We start from the raw sequence: 22,823 nt of genomic DNA, 5'->3' as shown, positions 1-22,823 counted from the left end.
AATACTTTTACTATAAAACAATCTGAACATAGTATCATGGAAATCTTGGTTGAGAGGTTTTCCATAAAGGGATAGCATACTTGAGAGGAATATATTTTTTAGATTAGTCCATTGCAATCTCCATTCTTAAGAGCTGTTATTTAAATTCAAATTGTCAGGTTTATACAAAGCCAAGATACATTCTCTGCATAATCCATTTGGAGGTTACTTATCAAATTATATTTAAAACCACCTTTCAGATCCTAGAAAGTATAGTGCTCTCATGTAATGAGAGGCAATCACATTCCTCTACCCAGGTACTTCTCTCCTATACAACTCTACTTGGAGCTTAAATATCAGCATAACTGATACTTCCTAAGAGACACATTCTCTAGCCAACTTAACTATCTTTGTCCTTCCTTCATAATAAACTTATTGCAGTTAATTTCCTTCATGCCACATATTCTTGTCATATACCTATGTTTATATCTACAGATGATTTTTCATGCTAAGGTCTAAAAACGTAAACCATGAAGTCCACAAATTGATATGTTCTTAGATGACTAAGAATAAATGAAGAAAACCTTAAAGACACACATTAATTCTTAAAGTGTAAAGGTCTATTTTACAACCTACAGGTGTGATTTTAAAATCAAGTATAAATGAAAAAAACACACCCAAAATTCTATGTATCCTCACTACAACTGAAACATGTTATCCTCGAAAGTTTTGAAACAGAATTCTGTGTATGAAAACTTATACTAACTTTTAGTAAGTTTAGAGAAGTATAAACACAAGGAGAAGTCTCAGTTCTTGCTTTCAGGGTTTGAAGACCCACCTGCACTATCTCTGCAAAAAGTACATTGTAAGCACAACATGAATTTATTCAACATTAAATGAAAATGTACTCAATGAGAGATGAGCATGGTGTCTCATTCATGGAATCTTAACACTTAGGGGGTGGAGGAGATTGAAGGTGAACCTGAGCAAGAGAACAACACCAAGTCTCAAAACCAACTAATGAAGTACAGAGTTTTATGGTTCAAACACCAGGTTTTGTTAGCGAAAATGGGTCAGGCTAAACCTGATCCATTCTGGTTTTATGGTAACTCACAGGCATGTAGTTTTCAGACTTTAAAAGGATGAAAACACTTCAAAAAGGAATTCTGTACCAAGTTCTGTTAGGAGATTAAACTGCAGTATCCAAAAATATAAAGTTTGATTATCACACAGTGGCTGCTGAGCTGCAATAGAGCTAAGTAGTTCCAAGAGAGACTAAATGGTTCTCAAAGTCTAAATATTTACTATCAGAACTCATAAACGATGTAGTTACTGAATCCCCCACTAAAACCAGGTATATAAACACAGACAGGTAATTATCATGAAATAAGATAAGTGATAGATTTGAAGAAATAAAGAAGTGCTTGCACCTGAACCTTTTCCTAAAAATATTCTCATTCGAAGACTTTCAACCATCTTTGACAACTCATCCTAGCTAGAGAATATTAGTCTTTTTACTCTGTACTCTTTTCCACACATATATCATCAATAAAAAATTTTGTATCTGTAGGGATACAAGATATATATCCAAACTCTCCCTGGACGTTTTACTCAGAATCTTGTGGGCTCCTGAAACTCAAAATGGCCAGAATGTCTTCCTTTCTATACTCTCATAATTCCTTGGCATCTCATTTTAGGGGCCTGTGTCGGAGTACATAAATCCTGTTTTCTGACCCTGCTGTAGTGAATCCACTATTAAAAAAAAAAATCCTGTTGACATTAATGAAATTTTCCTTATCATTAAATTCATTCCTAAAATTCTACTAAAACTTCATTCTCAATGACACCTTTTTTTTTTTTTGGTTTTGGTTTTGAAGAGAGAGTTTCTCGTGTAGCCCTGAATGTCCTGGAGCTCACTCTGTAGACCAGGCTGGCCTGAGAACTCACAGAGATCTGCCTGCCTCTGCCTCCAAGTGCTTGGATTAAATGTGTGGTATCACCGCAGCCTGGTGCAAATGACACTCTTACTATACCTCATGAAGCTTTTCTCTTTCATGGTTCCTACTGTGTATAATATGTTCTCTTGACTTTCTTAATGTCTCCTTATTAATGTTCCTGTATTTTAAGTATTCACCCTCGATTATTCCCCCAAATATTGTTATTGCCCAATTCATTTTTAACACCATTTTTCTCCTTCAAGATATTTTCCCCTTAAAGATTGAACTCATTTTCATGGCTTCAACTACTTCCCTCAATCATCTCCTTTGCAATAATGACTATTATAGTTATATATTTTTACTCCTAGCCCCACTATTAATCCTCACCCCCTTATTTGTGGTCTTTTATCAAACATTTTAATTTAAATATCATCATTTAAAATCCAACAAGGTAAAATTAATCTCTATTAAAACTAGTACTATAGTCTACTTTCCAATCATGGAAGAGTGCTGATTGCAAGCTCACATAGATTAATTATCTAATTAGCTTTGACTTATTATCCTTCGTATAAATTTTTAATTCATAGCACCATGAATACATGGTTATAAAAGATAAACAGCTAAAAAACATATCCTAAAATGAATGAAACATCCAGATTATAAAGTTTTCATTCTTTTACTAGATCTTTCCCATTTTGTTTCCACTTCTTTCTTACTAAAATATCTAATATCTCAATTAGCTCCCACCATCTTGTGTCTCGAATTCTTCATCTCATCCCTGTATTCTGCTCTGGTGTTTAGCCTTTCTGATTCTAACTGCTGCTGACTAGCATGTAGCTATGTAAGATTAATGCTGGTTTTATAATGCTGCTTCATACTCAGTTTTAAATTAATATTCATCATTGCCAATCCAGTTTGCAAAAAAAAAAAAAAAAAAGAAAAGAAAGAAAACTATAATCAATAGCTACACCACCTTTAACTCTAACTTCTCTACATGAAATCTCTGCTCTTATCAAAGAAACTCCTTTATGTCATGTACATTATTTAACCAAGTATTCTTTGGTCCATCACAACAACATAAAATGAAGTTCTAATTCTAGCTCTTCCATAAAATATCTGACAGTCATACCAACTCAACTTTTGTCAGCTTTGGACTATAAAGCATTATTGATATTATTCCAATTAATATTGGAATATAATGCCTTTAATACTACCTACTTTAAAAAAAGGAATTAAATATTATTTTTCATAGTAACACTGAAATTCCTTATGATGAGAAACTCAATAATTCTACAATTATTTTTCAAATACCAGGAATAGTAAACCCTCAAAAATATATATTAAAAAAAAACCCAGCATAGTTCTTTCCAATTGCCAATCCAAGAAAACTAGTTTGATACTTGTATCATATTTGATGTAAATATATTTCATTTATTAGAAAAATATGCCTAACAAACCAGAAGCTTCAACAGAAATAACCTATATTTTATAATTATTTGTATTAATACAGAGCAAGTATATTTCAAATGGCATGTAACTGAACAAATTACACTTTTAATGTCTCACATGTTATATTATAGGCTAAATGGTTTCCATATTCTTGCTTTACAAAGAAATACACTTTATATAGTACATTTTATATATCTGTCTACCTATATTTACAACTGCCACTTCCCTGCCAAAGCAACAGAAAAAAAAAATGCAGCTTCTTTCAAGTCTACATATCATTAGAAAATATATAACCTACCACAGACTGTAAATTCTTTAAGGATGGATTATCCTATTCATAGCTCCACTGTGCCCAATAGAGCAAATTAACAGGCTAGCTAAATTGATTCCTACAAGCTATTGAAAATGATTTGATTTACTGACAAATGAGTTCTTAAAACTAAACTCAAATGCAGACTTCTAAAGAGAAAAGTAATAAATTGAATAAAATTCATACATACTCTTTCAACTGATATACATGTTTTCCAGCGTTAGTAGGAATCTCCAATTTATTTAATAGTTTAACCAAAATCACACTCAGACTCCACTTTCTTTAAAATATTCCATTTTCTTAGAGATCACATTCTGTGGCCTAATGTCGTCACTAAAACTAGAAACAAGATTCTTCATCCCATAATCCAATTTGGACACTCAGAATTATTAGTGCACCAGCTACATTAAACCACCTGGTATTTGAACCGAGAAACTACACTGAAAAACAAAACAAAACAAAACAACACTAAATTTTAAGACTTAAAAGAGAAAAAAGAAATACATTAGAAAGATTACTTCTAATTCTGGCTCTTCTACTTACTGGCTAACTGATTTTAGAAAACCTACTTAACTATAGCAGCACACGTCTGTAGTTCCAGCTAACTTCGGGGGCTGAAGTAGGTGTGGACATGAGTCTTGGTATTTAAGACAGTCAGGTCAACACAGTGATAGCCAATCTCAAAATTAAAGAGTCTTGCTAAATGTGCTAACAAAACTATGTAATCTTTGAGATTTTTTTATTTTATTTTATTTTTACTATTCTAATATGGATATGCATCATTCATGTATTAGAAATGGAATGATGAACACCATGGAACATTTTATAATTTTGAAAATAATGTATTTTTCAGCTGTTAGGAGACCATTTCCCTTCCCATTCTACTCTAAAGTTGTGAAGATAAAACTTCACAACTAAAGGCTTCAAGCAATGAGACATTTTCTTTCCAATGGAACCAAGCCACATTCTGACAGTAGTAATTTTAACTGGGCATTTGTGTGTTTGTCTTATCTAATTCCAAATACTGACCAGAAAACTGGCATAACATCTTGAAAGAGATGGTAATTTGCTGATCAGGTCTGCCTATTGTCCATTCCACTTCTTTAAATCTAGTCTGTATTCTCTACCACTGAATCCAGGCCCTCAGTATTTCTCAAAAATCACCTGAAATCTAATCCTTATTCCAAATCAGCACTGTCATTAGTTATCCAAACTTCACACCTAACTACATCAATCCTATTCTTAAAATTTCCTGATCAATCAATCTCCAGAAGATGAAGTCATTGCCAGACTGAAGCAACCCTTAGGAGCTATTTTCCCACCTGTGGTATACAAGTGAGTAAGTTCTCAGTGCAAACCTGAATGAGATGGATACTACTGCACAAATATCCAGATTTTGCTCTGCACTCATAAAATCGAGTTTCCTATTTTTATGCCCAGTTAAATCAGATAAATTAAATAAACATCCTTTATCACAATACTGAATTTTCATTAAAAGAATAGTAACTCAGCCGGGCAGTGGTGGCGCACGCCTTTAATCCCAGCACTCGGGAGGCAGAGCCAGGCGGATCTCTGTGAGTTCAAGGCCAGCCTGGGCTACCAAGCGAGTTCCAGGAAAGGCGCAAAGCTACACAGAGAAACCCTGTCTCGAAAAACCAAAAAAAAAAAAAAAAAAAAAAAAAAAAGAATAGTAACTCAAGAAAACTTCAAACATCTACAGAAAAGAAAATCCTATCAATTTTACAAGGAAAACAAATAACAGTGCCTGTATATATATATATATATATATATATATAATATTCCAATAAAACAAAGAAGCAACATTAATCAAATTATTTACATAATTACATTTCAACATCAGGCATGTTATTATTAAAACAAAGTATAATCTAATATGTAACCAGTAAGGAAAGTGTCAAACACCTCAGGAAACCATCTGGTGGTAAATGCCCCAAATATGTTATGATAATATTAGACAATTTAAAGAAATAAAAGCATGTAAGTATAACAAAGCACCAACACATAAACCAATGAGTTAATGAATTTGAAATGACTTTTATGAAAGTAACCAAAACATAATCGAATTAAAATGTTCTTCAGAGTTCAAAATTTGCCAAATTAGTAACTGTTTAAAAGAGAATTCCAGTGGTCCAAAACTTCTATGTATCACTTAATCTTACTCCTAGAATTGAAGAAGAATGCTGTCTTAAAAACCTGCTATAAGCTATATATTACATCAGGTATCACAAATATACAGGCACTAAAATATAGGAAAAATTAGTTATTAAAAAGTAAAGTAGTTCTACCTTTGCCTATAGCATACAATGTTCCCAAATTTCCACAAAATATACATACTACCAAAGAGCTGCCTCTTAGTAATATATAATGGTTCTTCAATATCAACAGCTCACTATTTACTATTTGACTTTTTTTTTTTTTGTACCTACATAGTAGTAACTTCCTATAGACCCAGTTACTGGGAAGACTGAGGCAAGATGACCACTTGTTTTTCAACCCAGGGATTTAAGGGAAAATTGATTAAAAACAAACTAAAAAAATCCATTGTTTTTTCATCGCAATTAGGATTTGTATCTACCTGTAACTAAAAGAAACCTACTTCAGACTAAAAACGGGACACAAAGTTATATTCTTATAATAGTAGCAAATATTAAAGTAATCCTTTATTTCTTTCTTACACTATTTCTTGTTTCTTCCTCTGTTATCAAAATATTCTTAGGCGCTATTATTCTGGTCAGAGAGTGGCGCATTAGTCTCATAAATACTAATATATAATAACGAACAAAGCTGCAATAAATACCAGGCAGTCTTTTTCTTCAACTGCAAATCTCCTTTCATGACTTTTGCTCTTAGATTTCATGCTGTTCATTTACCTTCTTAGCGACATTTACTAATTTTTGCTTCTCATCATGATTCTCAACAACCATGGAAGTCATAAATTAAAACATTTTTCCTAAAGAACATTTTGTTGTTCTTGCATTTATTTCACCTGGATTAACACAAACTTAAAAAGTTAATGGTGATCTGTTTTTTAGCCAGAGAAGTCTGTCGCAGCCTGTAATCCTAACACTAGGCAAGCCCAGGCTGGACTGAGGACAGCCTCTGCTATATAGTTTCCTATCCAGCCAGAGCCACAATGATAGCGTAGGAAATAACAGCCAAACTTTTTGTCCCTTGTGGAGACAACCAATGAGATGCACTCTCTTTACACCAGTTTCAAATGCGCTGCCTGGAAAAGCTGGCTTAACGTTTAAACTTTTCACTCTTCTCCATATTAGTTGAATTTTTTCAAATTCTAAAGTCCCTTCTTCTAGAACAACGTTCTCTAAGTACATTAAAACGTGACTATTTCACTTGAAGGTCCAGCGCCCCAGGGCTGCATTTGCTAATCCAAATTGTGTGTTTTGCTGCCTGTGCTTGAGATTCTTCCAGAAGGATTCTGAACACCTGGAACGTCGCCATGTTGCTTTTCTTCCGTGGGTATCTACTCCGTCCGCCTATGAAATTCAAGCCGCTGGCGTCCTGCGCGCCTGAGTCCAAGAGAGGCTAACTGCGTCACCATCTGAGGGCGTTTTGTGTTTCCTGGAGGAATGTGCGCCCGGAGCTCTGGAGCGCCAGGGTGAAGGCACTGCGCTCGCCCGGCCCCGCAGCTACCCCCGCTGTGTGGCTGAACGTCAGCCAACGCGGCCCTCTGACATCCTAAGACACAGGGTGCGGGCGGGCGCGTGAAGGGCTGGGAACTGGTACTTACCAATGCGAGCCTGAGCCTGAATTTTCCTCTGCCGTTTTCAGAAAGGCGTTCTGGAGACTATTAGACATTTTAGACGGGTGGGAGGGGACGGGGCAGGGAGTAGTGTGGGGACAGGGTCCCCAACCCAGGCGCGAACCAGAGAGTGTGTGGAACCGCAGCCACTGAGGGGCGTGCTGCGGGCGGCAAGGTGCGTGACCGAAGGCACTGAAAAGGGCTGCCTTCCCGGCTTCGGAGGGAAGTGGCTGTGGACGCCGGAAGACACAATACGGCGACCGCGCCCTCCCAGATGCAGGCAGGTTCAGACCAGTCTCTGGGCCACGTGACGCGTCAGAGCCAGTCAGAGCGGACGCGGGGGGCGGGCCATCGATGGCACCGCCCCCCGCACTGCCGCCGCGGAGAAGACAGCGAAGGCCGGGCGCTGGGGACCGCGCCCAACTGAGCGGGCAGCTAGAGCGAGAGAACCTCTGCCCCGACCTACTGCTTTGTCACGTACGGTTACCAAGGAGAATGGATCGCTGTGGCCCCGCCCTTATGACGTGGCCCAATCGCCAGCGGAGGTTGATGTCTCTTCTTCCGGATCAAAGGAGGAATCAAAAGAGAAAGTTCTCTCGCTGCCTACGCGAAATAAAATATTTCCGGGGTCAGTTGTAGATCGACTGTTCTTGTGCGTGCACTTTTGCATGCCAAAGGCGTCTCACGTCTTCCTTTGCTGCTTGCTTCAGTAGACATGGGCAGGCATGTTTGGTAGTTGCCACAAATTATTGAAAAGCTTTCTATACCTTCCCGTGGCTAGAATTTATTGTCTTTTTTTATTTTGAGTTTCTTTTTTTCTTTCTGTTTCTTGAAGTTTTGCCTCTGGATTATTCGATTAACGATTTCCTCCATGCCCACACTCATGTCTCAGTTAAAACCGTATTTTACTGTCGTATATTTGATTCTTCAAGTCTCTGTATGTTTGTATCTTTGAAATGCTTGTTTAAATTTTCCGAGAATAGCGCTCAGAAATCTCTAGAATCGTGCAATTAAGCGACTATTGTGCAATCACTTCGGATCACACTGATTAATGGGTAGAAGAAATTCTTGTTAGGTTCAGTTAGGTGTAATGTTGTGAAAGTGGTTTCGAAGATACAATTTTATTTGGTATACACAATATTGTATGCTCCGCTGTTCAAATTAAGGACACTTAAGAGGTAGACAATTTGGAGGTTTGCATAGTTATTTTAAAATGGAATTACTTACCAGGCTTAGTGACACTCACATATAATCCCAACACTTGGAAGGTAGAAGAAGGAGGATATGGAGTTTAAGGTCATCCTTGGCTACTCAGCAAATAGAAGACCAGCGTGTACTACATGAAAATGTCTCACAAAAAGGAAAGAAAGAAGAAAGGAGGAAGGGGTTTACTCATTTCCCTAATTGCTAAATGTAGTGGATATTTAAGAACTTCATGCCTTGATGTTAACAGAAAGTGGTATTTTCCAACTTCTGAATAACACATTTATTTTTCAATAAAATACCTCCCATACTAAAGACAGAAAAGAAAGTGGGCAGCCCTTAATGCTCTCTTGCTTCTGGCCATCTTTTGTTTATGAAGTCAAACTTTTAAAAACTAGCCCTTTGCCAGGCATCGTTTTGTCCAGCACTGAGAAAGAAAAAGCAGGTAGGTCTCTGAATTTGAAGTCAGCCTGGTCTCCATTGTGAGTTCCAGGTTAGCCAGGGCTACACAATATGACCCTATTTTAAAAGGTTGGGCTATCCAGACTTTGGAAGGCAGGAAGTTTCTGTGAAAGGAAAGGAGAAAATTTGGCGGGGGGGGGGGGGGGGGGGGGGGGGGGGGGGGGGGGGGGGGGGGTAAGGGAGGGAGAGAGAGAAAGAGGAGGGACATTCGGCTGAGATGTAGAATCTCAAAAAAGTCTCAGTCCAAATCTGAAATAGTCTTCAAAGTTTTTCCCATGGCTTTGGTCGACATGAGGCTTTATATCCATGATAATCAGTTACTGCACCTATGCTGTGACCAAAAGAAAACTAGGGTTCCATACCCATGTGTAAGAAGGAATTCTGTAATCAAGAGGCTGATTGCTGAGGCATGTCTATTGGCAACAGTACAAGCAGCTAGAATAAAAAAGACCATGATCATATCTGAAGAAAATTTTAGGAGCTGGATCACAGCATCTCATGTGCTCATTAAACAACTCATGCAACCATTTATAGCAATTAATGCTGTATATCTCACACTTAACATCTTTAGTCGGCAACACTATTAATTATTCTTTCACTCTTGATGTCTTGGCAATATACTTCAGTGTGTTTCTTCCTACCTTTCGATCTACCCAGTGTGCTATGAAGGTCCATTCCTGTATTTATTAAATAAGTGAATTCTCATTCACTGTTCCTCTTATTTTCACAAACTGTTTCTCTTCAGCTGATTATATCCCAGCTCATGATTTTAATTACTACCTCCAACCCATTATTATGCTACAAAATGCATACATAATAACATGTTCCAGGCATTGTTCAGTGCTTTATAAATAGATACTCATTTGCTCCTAAAAGTTAGTAAAAATATTATACTGAAATGAAGAAACTAGCCCTATGTCAGGCAAATACTCTCTGGAAGTCACATAGTTGGTGACTAGTGGAGTTAAGTTCCAAATTCAGGTTGTTTGTTGGAAGATTCTACATATCTTGTTCCTAACTTACAGATCTCTATCTTGTTTTTAGTTCTCAACAGATTTTGATGTAGCTGGATTTTCATGAGCACTGTTGAGATCTATTGCATACTATAAAATCATCTTGAAATGAAATATGTTAAAAATCAAACCTTTTTTTTTTTTTACTACAATTTCATTTTTGTTTCATCACAAGATAGCAGAAGTCACTGAAAGACAGTGGATTCTAACAGGATAACAGATTATATTTGAAAACAGGACACATCCTTTTGCTGTATCCAAGAAACACACCTTAACATCAAGGATAGACATCACCTTAGGGTAAAAAATATTTTAAAAAATGGACCTAAGAAGCAAATTGGAGTATGCATTTTAATACCTGACAAAATAGACTTTAAACCAAATCTCATCAGAAGAGATAGGGAAGGATACTACATACTCATCAAAGGAAAATCTCCACCAAGATGACATTGCAATTCTAAATAATTATGCACCAAACACAAGGGCACCTAAGTCCATAACAGAAACACCACTATAGCAAAAATCAAGTATTGTCCCTCACACAGTGATAGTGGGTGACTTAAGTACTCAACTCACACCAATAGAAAACTCATCCAAATTAAATTGAAACAAAGAAACATAGAAGATAAATTACATCATTAGTCAAATGGAACTAATAGATATTTACAAAATATTTCACCTAAACATAAAAGATAATACCTTCTCAGCAGCTCATGGAACTTTCTCCAAAAATGAACCACATACCAAGACACAATGCAAGCCTCAACAGATACAAGAACATTGAAATAACAACCTGCATCCTATCTGACACCACAAATTAATGATGGATATCAACAACAAGAGAAACAACAGAATGTTTACAAACACATGAAAACAGAAAAATTCACAACTGAATGAAAAAAAGTGGGAACCCCAGTGGACCTATGCTGGTCAGGTTCAGGCTGCATCAGTCAGAAGAATAGATGAGTGACTTACCTGCCCATAGAACTGTATCACTCCCTAGTGTCTGTTCCCAAAGACCAATCCCACAACCTTGCCTTTCCAGCACATTGCCTGATCTGTTGCCGGGCTCTACTCCCAACCCCAGTAGCTTATAATCACAAGAACAGGTGTAGGCAGAGGAACGGCCCTTCACCCCAACTCCAAATTTCAGCTGCACAGATGCAGACCACATCAGTTAGAAGAATAGGTGCAGGCCACACCAAGCAGAAGAACAGAGACCCCCTATGCTGCACCAAAGACCAAGCTAATGGCCAGAAGGCCAGCTCCCAACTTGGACAGAGACTCCCTACTAGATCAGAGGTCATTCCAGCTGTCAGAAATCCAGACCACAAACTCTAGAAAAATAAGAGTGAACAGAAACCATGGAACAAAACACCCACTCAACAAAGACAAACTCAGAAATCAGGAACTAGAGCTAATCATTCCAAACACAGATACCTAAATGCCAATGTAGGAATGCAAGCAACAATAGCCAAGGAAATATCACACCACCAGAGCTCAGCTATCCTATGACAGCAAGATCTGAATATTCCAACACAGCTGAATTACAAGAAAATGACATTCAAAACAACTTTATGAAGATGATAGAGGTACGTAAAGAAATGAAAAAACCCCCTTAAAGAAATCAAGGAAAAGACAGTCGAAACCTTGGAGGAAATCAAAAATCACTTAAAGAATACCAGGAAAGGAGAGAGAGAGAGAGAGAGAGAGAGAGAGAGAGAGAGAGAGAGAGAGAGAGAGAGAGAGAGAGAGAGAGAGAGAGAGATGAATAAGGGAAGGAAACCTGAAAATTGAAATAGAAGAAATAAAATACAAACTGAGGGAATTCAGGAAATGGAAAATCTGGGAAAGCAAACAGGAGCTACAGATACAAGCATCACCAACAGAATGCAAGAGATGGAAGAGAGAATCCCAGGTGTTGAAGATATGATAGAAGAAATAGATTGATTGGTCAAAGAAAATGTTAAATCTAAAAGATCCCTAACATAAAACCCTTGGCAAATCTGAGACACCATGAGAATAATAATAGGAATAGAAGAAGGAGAAGAATCTCAACTCAAAAACACAGAAAATACATTGAATAAAATCATAGAAGAAAATTTCCCTAACCTAAAGAAGGACATGCCTATAAAGGTATAAGAAGCTTAGAGAACACACGATAGATTGGATCAGAAAGAAAGTCCCTAGGTCACATAATAATCAAAACACTAAACATACAGAACAAAGAAAGAATATTAAAAGCTGCAAGGGAAAAGGCAGAGTAACATATAAAGGCAGACCTATTAGAATTATACTCAAATTTTCAATGGAGACTCTAAAAGCCAGAGGGGCCCAGACAGATGTCTTGGATTCTCCAAGAGACCATGGATGTCAAACCAGACTACTATAGCCAGAAAAACTGTCAATCACCATAGATGAAGAAATCAAGATATTTCATGACAAAGTCAAATTTAAACAATATACATCTACAAATGTAGTTCTACAGAAGGTACTAGAAGGAAAACTCCAACACATGGAAGTAAACTACACCCACAAAAACACAGGCAATGGGTAATCCCACACCCACTGAACCCAAACAAGGGAAATACACCACACTACACACACACACACACACACACACACACACACACACACACACACGCACGCACACACACACACACACACACATACACACACACGCACACACACATACACACACACACACACACACACACACACACACGCACACACACACACACTACCAGCAACAACAATAAAATAACAGGAATTAACAATTACTGGTCATTAATTATTAATATCTTTCAATATCAATGGACTAAATTCACCAATAAAAAGGCACAGAATAATAAAATGGATACGAAAACAGGATCCCTCCTTCTGCTGCATACAAAAAACACCTCAACATCAAAGACAGATATTACCTCAAAGTAAAGGGTTGGAAAAAGATTTTCCAAACAAATGGATCTTCCAAACAAGCAAGCTGGTGTTGCTATCCCAATATCTAACAAAATAGATTTCCAACCAAAATTAATCAAAGGAGATAGAGAAGGACATTTCACATTCATTAAAGGAAAAATACACTGGTATGATATTTTAATTCTGAACATCTATGCCCTAAATGCAGGGGCACCCACATCTGTAAAAGAAGCATTACTAAGATTACATCAGACATTGAACCTCACACATTAATAATGGAACACTACAAAAACCATGCTCACCAATGGACAGGTTGTCCAGACAGGAACCAAACAGGGAAATGACAGACCTAATAGACATTAAGACTTAAATGGCCCTAACAGATTTCTACAGAACATTTCACTCAAACAAAACAAATATATTTTCTTCTCAGAACCTCATGGAACATTCTCCAAAGTTGACCATATACTTGGTCACAAAGCAAGTCTTAACAGACACAAGAAAACTGAAATAAACCCTGTATCTTGTCAGACCACCATGGATTAAAGCTGGATTTCAACAACAACAACAACAACAACAGAAAGATTACAAACTCACAGAAACTGAACAACTCTTTACTGAATTGCCACTGAATCAAGGAAGAAATAAAAAAGAAATTAAAGACTTGCTAGAAGTCAATGAAAATGAATGTACAGTATACCCAAACTTATGGGACACAATGAAAGCAGTGTTAAGAGGAAAGTTCATAGAACTAAATGCCTACATAAAGAAGTTGGAGAAATCTCACACTAATGACCTAACAGCACACCTGAAAACTCTAGAACAAAAAAAAGAAGGAAACACACCCAAGAGGTATAGGCAGCAGGAAATAATCAAACTCAGGGCTGAAATCAATAAAACAGAAAGAGAACAATACAAAGAATCAATGAAACAAGGAGTTTGTTCTTTGAGAAAACCAACAAACTAAATAAAAGGCAGAGAGAATATCCAAATTAACAAAATCAAAAACTATAAGGGGGTCTTAATAACAGACACTGAGGAAATTCAATGAATCATTAGGTCATATTTCAAAAACCTGTAGTTCACAAAAATGGAAAATCTAAAAGAAACGAACAATTTCCTCAATAGATACCATGTACCAAAGTTAAATCAACATCAGAGAAACAATTTAAATAGACCTACAAGTCCCAAGGAAATAGATGCAGTCATTAAAAGTCTCCCAACCAAAAAAAGTCCAGGGCCAGATGGTTTTGTGGCAGAATTCTACCAGACTTTCAAAGAAGAGGTAATACAATTCTCCTCAAACTATTACACAAAATAGAAACAGAAGGAACATTGCCAAATTGTTCCAAAAGGAACATTTTATGAGGCCACAGTTACCCTACGACGCAAAACACTCAAAGATTCAACAAAGAAAGAATTATAGGCCAATTTCTCTCATGAACATTGATGCAAAAATACTCAATAAAATACTAGCAAACCAAATCCAAGAACACATCAAAAAGATCATCCATCATGATCAAGTATGCTTCATTCCAGAGATGCAGGGATGATTCAAAATATGAAAATCTGTCAATGTAATCCACCATATAAACACACTGAAAGAAAACAACTACATGAAAGAAAACAACTACATTAGATGCTGAAAAGCCTTTGCAAAACCCAACACCCCTTCATGATAAAAGTCTTGGAGAGAACAGAAATACAAGGCACATACCTAAACATAACAAAGTCAATATACTGTGAGCCAACAGTCAACATCAAATTAAATGCAGAGAAACTCAAAGTGATTCCACTAAAAACAGGGGCAAGGCTACACTGTCCTTGCTCTCTGCATATCTACTCAATATAGTACATAAAGTTTTAGCTAGAGCAAGAAAAAACTAATGGAAATCAAGGTGATACAAATTGGAAAGGAGAAGTCAAAGTAACGCCATTTGCAGATCATATGATACTACACATAAACAACTCCAAAAATTTTAGCAGGGAACACCTACAACTGAAAAACACCTTAAGTCAAGTGATTGTATACAAAATTAACTAAACAAAAAAAATATGTAGCCCTCCTATATACAAATGATAAACAGCTTGACAAAGAAATCAGGGAAACAACACCCTTTACAATAGCCACAAATGGAGCCCACCAGCACCGATTGGACTAAGAGGTGAGTCATTGTCCACACAGCTGAACACAACATCCTCTAGGCTTTGGGCCCAGGGGCTCAAACCTGCACCTCCACACCATTACCCATTGCAGTCCTGTTTCAGGCCAGTAGGTAAGTCTCCTTCAGACATATCAGACTACCACCATCCCCCAGCAGACCCTGTAACCCACAAGCTCCACCATTCCCAAACCCACCCGCCCTTAGAGACTGCAGCTGCTCCATGAGACAGAGCCCGCAGCCTGCAGTGCAGACTGGATTTAAGAGCTGCTCCATGAGACAGAGTACATCAGCATCAATTGGACCAAGAGCCCCAAATAGACCAAGAGCTCCCATTGGACCAAGAGTATCTATCAAACCAAAAGAGGCTCCCTCAGACACAGATATCACTTGCACCCGGTGGAGAAGAGATGGGTCGACGCCAGTGCAAAAATACAGTCAACAGTATAAAGACCAATAAGACTCCATCAGAACCTAGTGGTTCTAAAACAGCAAGAACTGAACATCCCAATGCGGAAAGAAAGAAACAGAAGAAACCGACCTTAAAAATGACTTTAAGAAGATGATAGAGACATTTAAAGAGGAAATAAAAAATTCTGTTAATGAAATCCAGGAAGAGACAAACAAAAAATTGGAAGAAATAAATAAATTCCTTAAAGAAAGACAAGAGCCATGAAAAAGCAATTAAACAGGTGAAGGAAAGAGTTCAAGACTTGAAAAATGAAATCAAGACAATAAAAAAGACACAAACTGAGGGAATGATGGAAATGGAAAATCTGAGTAAAGGAGCAGGAAATACAGATGCAACCATAACCAATAGAATGCAAGAGATGGAAAAAAGAATCTCTGGCATTGAAGATATGATACAGGAAGTAAATTCATCAAAGAAAATATTTAAACCAACAAAGTTTAACACAAAACATCCAGGAAATTTGGGACACCGTGAAAAGACCAAACCTAAGAATAATAGAAATAGAAGGAGAATGATACCAACTCAAAGGTACAGAAAATATATTTAACAAAATCATAGAAGAAAACTTTCCCAACCTAAAGAAGGAAATGCCTATGAAGATACAAGAAGCTTACAGAACACCAAATAGACTGGATCCAAAAAAAAAGAATCCCCCTGACACATAATAATCAAACCAATAAACATACAGAATAAAGAAAAATATTAAGAGCTGCAAAGGAAAAAGGCCAAGTAACATATAAAGCCAGTCCAATCAGAATAACATCTGACTTCTCACAGGAGACTCTGAAAGTAAGAAGGTCCTGGACAGATGTTATGCAGACAGTAAGAGACCATGGATGCCAACACAGATCCAGCAAAACTCTCAATTGCTATAGATGGAGTAAACAAAATATTCCATGATAAAACCAGATTTAAACAATACCTATCCACAAATCCAGCCCTACAGAAAGGAAAATCCACCCTAAGGAAGTTAGATGCACCTATGAAAACACAGGAAATAGATAATCCCATACCAACAAATACCAAAGAAGGGAAACACATAACACAAGCACCAAAAAATAACAGGAATTACCAATCACTGGTCATTAATATCCATTAATATCAATGGACTCAATTCGCCTATAAAAAGACACAGGCTAACAGAATGGAAACAAAAACAAGATCCATCCTTCTGCTGCATACAAGAAACACACCTCTGCTGTGGGATGTCCTGTATGTTGTGAATAAATAAAACGCTGATTGGGCAGTAGCCAGGTAGGAAGTATGGGATAGGCGGGACAAACAGAGAGGAGAGGCTGGGACATGGAAGCCTGGAGGAGACGCCAGCCTGCCATCCAGGGAGCAGTATGTAAAGGCAACAGGTAAAGCCATGGAACACGTGGTGACAGAGATTAACAGAAATGGGCTGAGTATAAGTGTAAGAGCTAGACAATGGTACACCTGAGCTAATGGCTGAGCAGTTTAAATAATATAAGTGTCTGTATGTTTATTTTATAAATGGGCTATAGGACTGCCGAGGATTGGTGGGACCCAGAGAGAAAAACTCTAGCCACACACCTCAAAGAGAAATACTACCTCAGAGTAAAAGGCTGGGAAAAGAGTTTCCAATCAAATGAACTTAAGAAGCAAGCTGGTGTAGCTATCCTAATATCTAATAAGATAGACTTCAAATTAAAATCAATCAACAAGAAAGAGGAGGGTTTATATGAGCGAGAATTGTTGAAACCAAGGTTGGATAAAGCACAGGGACAAATAGCCAAAAGGAATGGAAACACATGAACTATGAACCAAAGGCTGAGGGGCCCCCAACTGGATCAGGCCCTCTGAATGGGTTAGAGGGTGAGAGACTGAGACAACTAGGTCTACGACCCACCAGCTGCAGCACACAGGAGAGCTGTTCCTATATCCCACCTGGGCAGCACACTAGAGCTGACCCTGTTTTCTGAGGTTCAGGTGAGCCAGCCCTGAGGGTGTGAGAGCAGAAGAACTGGCCCTCCTCCTTGCTGCAGGCTGCATTGGGTGACCTAGCCTAGGAAGTCCTGGGGAGCTCACCCAGGTAGTGACGATGAGGGAGAGCTGGTAAGCTGACCAACCCAGCTACCACCCAGGCCCAGAACCAGGCTATGAGTTGGCCCACCCTAACATCCACTGAATCTATGAACTGTTGGAGCATGCGAAGGGGATGAATCTACAGATCCAAAAACAGCAGGATCTCCATGACACAGGACAACAGGACATCCAGGAGGAGCCCCGGTGAGAGCTCATTGTCAGCGGTGTACCTGAAACCAGAGGCCTCCAGTCAGACCAGTGACCCAATGAGCCACACTGCAGCTTCCATGACAAGATTAGTCTTTAATTCCTTTTTTAACTTTTGTTTTGTTTGGTTTGGTTTGGGGTTTTTCTTTTAAATTTGCTTTTGATTTCGGGGGAGGTTGCAAGGGCAGAGGGTAGATTCAAAGGGACAAGGGAGATAAATGGGATCAGAATACCTGATGTGAAAACCACAAAGAATCAATAAAAGTTTTTTTTTTTAAATCAATCAAAAGAGATTGGGGAAAACATTACTTATTTATCATAGGGAAAATCCACAAAGATGAAGTATCAATTTCTGAACATTTATGTCCCAAATACAAGGGCACCCACATTTGTAAAAGAAATATTACTAAAGCTTAATTCACACATCAAACCCCATACACTAATAGCGGGATACTTCAACACTCCACTCTCACCAATGGACAGGTCTGCCAAACAGAAACTTAACAGAGAAATAAGAGAACTAATAGATATTATGACTCAAATGGACTTAATAGATAGCTACAAAATATTCCACCATAATACAAAAGAATATACCTTCTTCTCAGTACCCCATGGAACCTTCTCTAAATCGACCATATGCTTGGTCACAAAGCAAATTTCAAATGATACAAAAAAATTGGAATACCTCCTATATTTTATTGGACCACCATGGCTTAAAGTTAGATTTCAACAACAAAAATTACAGAAAGCCTACAATCTTATGGAAACTGAAAAATGCCCAAAAGAATCACCAACGGGTAAAGAACGAAATTAAAAATTTCCTAGAATTCAATGAAAACAAATGTACAACATACCCAAACTTATGGGACACTATGAAAGCAGTGCTAAGAGGAAAATTCATAGCACTAAATGCCCACATGAAGAAGATGGAGAAATATCATACTAGTGACTTAATAGCACACCTGAAAGCTCTAGAACAAAAAGAAGCAAACTCACACAGGAGGAATAGATGTCAGAAAATAATCAAATAGAGGGCTGAAATCAATAAAATAGAAACAAAGAAAAAAATACAAAGAATCAATGAAACAAAGAGTTGGTTCTTTGAGAAAATCAACAAGATAGACAAGCCATTATCCAAATTAACCAAAAGGCAGAGAAAAAACATCCAAATTAACAATATCAGAAATGAAAAGGGAGACATTACAACTGACAATGAGGAAATCCAGAGAATCATCAGGTCATACTTCAAAAACCTGTACTCCACAAAATTGGAAAATCTGAAAGGAATGGACAATTTTCTGGATAGGTACCATATACCAAAGTTAAATCAAGACCAGATAAACTATTTAAATAGACCAATAACAACTAAGGAAATAGAAACAGTCAGAAGTCTCCCAACCAAAAAAAGCCCAGGACTAGATGGTTTCAGTGCAGAATTCTACCAGATTTTTGAAAGAAGAGCTAACACCAACACTCTTCAAATTGTTCCACACAATAGAAACAGAAGGAACATTACCAAACTCTTTTTATGAGACTATAGTTACCTTGATACCTAAGCCACAAAAAAAAAAATGCAACAAAGAAAGAGAATTACAGATCAATCTCTCTCATGAACACTGATGCAAAATTACTCAATAAAATATTGGCAAACTGAATCTAAGAACACATCAAAACAATTATCCACCATGACCAATTAGGCTTCATCCCAGGGATGCAAGGATGGTTCAACATATGAAAATCTCTCAAGGTAGTACACAATATAAACAAACTGAAAGAAAAAGACCACATGATCACCTCAGTAGATGGTGCAAAAACCTTAGACAAAAATCCAACACCCCTTCATGATAAAGGTTCTACACAGATTAGGAATACAAGGAACATACCTAAACATAATAAAGGCAATTTACAGCAAGCTGACAGCCAAAACCAAATTAAACAGAGAGAAACTCAAAGCGATTCCATTAAAATCAGAAACAAGCCGGGCGTTGGTGGTGCACACCTTTAATCCCAGCACTCAGGAGGCAAAGCCAGGCGGATCTCTGTGAGTTCGAGGCCAGCCTGGGCTACCAAGTGAGCTCCAGGAAAGGCGCAAAGCTACACAGAGAAACCCTGTCTCGAAAAACCAAAAAAAAAAAAAAAAAAAAATCAGAAACAAGACAAGGCTGTCCACTCTCCCACTATTTAATCAATATAGTACTTGAAGTTCTAGGTAGAGCAATAAGACAACAAAAGAGAGATCAGGGGGATAAAAATTGGAAAGGAAGAGGTCAAACTTTCACTATTTGCAGACAATATGATAGTATACATAAGTCACCCCAAAAATTCTACCAGGGAACTTCTACAGCTGATAAATTCTTTCAGTAATGTGGCATGATATAAGATTAGAAAAAAAAAGTCAGTAGCCCTCCTATATATAAATGATAAATGGGCTGAGAAAGAAATAAGAGAAACATCACCCTTTACAATAGCCACAAATAATATAAAATACCCTAGAGTACTCTAACTAAGCAAGTAAAAGATCTGTATGATAAGAATTTTAAGAAGAAAGTAATCTAAGAAGATATCAGAAAATGGAAAGATTCCCCCATGCTCATGGATAGGTAGGATTAACACAGTAAAAATGGCAATCATTCCAAAAACATTCTACAGATTCAATGAAATCCCCATCAAAACCCCAACACAATTCTTCACAGACTTGGAAAGAACAATATTTAACTTCATATGGAAAAACAAAAACCCCAGGATAGCTAAAAGAATCCTGTATAATAAAGCAACCTCTGGAAAAATCACAATCCCTGACCTCAAGCTCTACAATACAGTTATAGCAATAAAAACTGATTGGTACTGGCATAAAAACCAACATGTGGACTAATGAAAATGAAATCGAATTAAAGACTCTGACATTAATCTGCACACCTCTGAACATATGATTTTTGACAAAGACGCCAAAACTGTACGATGGAAAAAACAAAGCATATTCAACAAATGATGCTGGCATAACTGGATGTCAACATGCAGAAGATTACAAATAAATCCATATCTGTCATTATGCACAAAACTCAAGTCCAAGTGGATCAAAGACTTCAACATAGATCCAGTTACACTGAACTTGAGATAAGAGAAAGTAGGTAGTCTTGAATGCATTGGCACAGGAGACCACTTCCTAAATATAACACCAGTAGCACAGACACTGAGAGTAACAGTTAATAAAGGGAACCTCCTGAAATTGAGAAGCTTTTGTAGGGCAAAGGAGACAGTCCATAAGACAAAATGACAGCCTGCAGAATGAGAAAAGATCTTCACCAACCCCACATCTGACAGAGGGCTGATCTCCAAAATATATATAGAATGAAAAAAATTAGACATCAAAATGTAGAAGGCTGCAAATAGATCCATATCTGTCACCGTGCACAAAACTTAAGTCCAAGTGGATCAAAGACCTCAACATAAATCCAGCTACTCTAAACCTGCTAGAAGAGAAAGTAGGAAGTAGTCTTGAATGCATTGGCATAGGAGATCACTTCCTAAATATAACACCAGTAGCACAGACACTGAGAGAAACAATCAATCAATGGGACCTCTTGAAACTGAGAAGCTTTTGTAGAGCAAAGGATACAGTCAACAAGGCAAAGCGACAGCCTACAGAATGAGAAAAGATCTTCACCAACCCCACATCTGACAGAGGACAGATATCCAGAATATATAAGGAACTCAAGAAATTAGACATCAAAACGACCAACAGTCCAATTAAGAAATGGGCTATTGAACTAAACAGAGAATTCTCAACAGAGGAAACTCAAATGGCTGAAAGACATTTAAGGAATTGCTCAACATCCCTAATCATCAGGGAAATGCAAATCAAAACAACTCTGAGATATCACCTTACGCCTGTCAGAATGGCTAAGATCAAAAACACTGAAGACACTTTATGCTGGAGAGGATGTGGAACTAGGGGAACTCTCCTCCACTGCTGGTGGGAATGCAAGCTTGTACAACCACTTTGGAAATCAATATGGCGCTTTGTTGGAAAATTGGGAATCCATCTCCCTCAAGATCCAGCTATACCACTCTTGGGCATATACCCAAGGAATGCTCAATCATACCTCAAGAGCACTTGCTCAGCTATGTTCATATCAGCATTGTTTGTAATAGCCAAAACCTGGAAACAACGTAGATGCCCTTCAACTGAAGAATGGATAAATAAATTGTGGCACATATACACAATGGAATACTACTCAGCAGAGAAAAACAATGACATCATACGGTTTGCAGGCAAATGGATGGATCTAGAAAAAATCATCCTGAGTGAAGTAACCCAGACTCAGAAAGACAAGTATGGTATGTACTCACTCATAGGAGGATGCTAGATGTGGAACAAGGATGACTGGATTGCTACTCACATCACCAGGGAGGCTACCTGGAAAACAGGACCCCAAGAAAGACACGAGGATAGCCCAATGACGGAGAAGCGGCTGAGATCTACATGAACAACTTGGGCACGGGTGGGAGTAATGAAGGGCGAGGGTCGAGGGAAAGAGAGCAGGAGATCCCAGCTGGATCAAGAACAGAGAGGGAGAACAAGGAATAGGAACCCATGGTAAATGAAGACCACATGAGAAAAGGAAGAAACAAAGTGCTAGAGAGGCCCACAGAAATCCACAAAGATACCCCCACAATAGACAGTTGGCAATGGTCTAGAGACAGCCTGAAATGACCTACTCTAGTGATGGGATGTCCAAATACCTTAATAGTCATGCCAGAAACCCCATCCAAGGACTGAGGAATCTGGATGCAGAGATCCACCGCTAGGCCTCGGGTGGAGCTTCGGGAGTCCAATTAGTGAGAAAGAGAAGGGTTTATATGAGCGAGAATTGTTGAAA

General features: G+C 37.8%; 1 protein-coding gene across 3 annotated transcripts in view; it reads right to left on the bottom strand.

The window, feature by feature from the left end:
• Positions 1-22,823, bottom strand: part of Lrif1 (ligand dependent nuclear receptor interacting factor 1) — a 93,175-nt gene that overhangs the window by 5,520 nt on the left and 64,832 nt on the right. Inside the window, exon 1 of one of the 3 annotated variants that reach the window (XM_028859843.2) lies at positions 7,445-7,759. The exons of 1 other annotated variant lie outside the window; for it this stretch is intronic. In XM_028859843.2, coding sequence (XP_028715676.1) covers positions 7,445-7,512 — 68 coding nt within the window. In that variant the 5' untranslated portion in view covers positions 7,513-7,759. Of the gene's footprint in view, positions 1-7,444; positions 7,760-22,823 lie in introns of those variants that run through there. One more of the 3 variants, XM_028859846.2, reaches the window with a different exon arrangement.

This window comes from Peromyscus leucopus, chromosome 6 (genome assembly GCF_004664715.2).
Source record: "Peromyscus leucopus breed LL Stock chromosome 6, UCI_PerLeu_2.1, whole genome shotgun sequence".
NCBI lineage: Eukaryota > Metazoa > Chordata > Mammalia > Rodentia > Cricetidae > Peromyscus > Peromyscus leucopus.
Note: the sequence above shows the minus strand (reverse complement) of the source record. Positions and strands in the feature narration are given on the sequence as shown.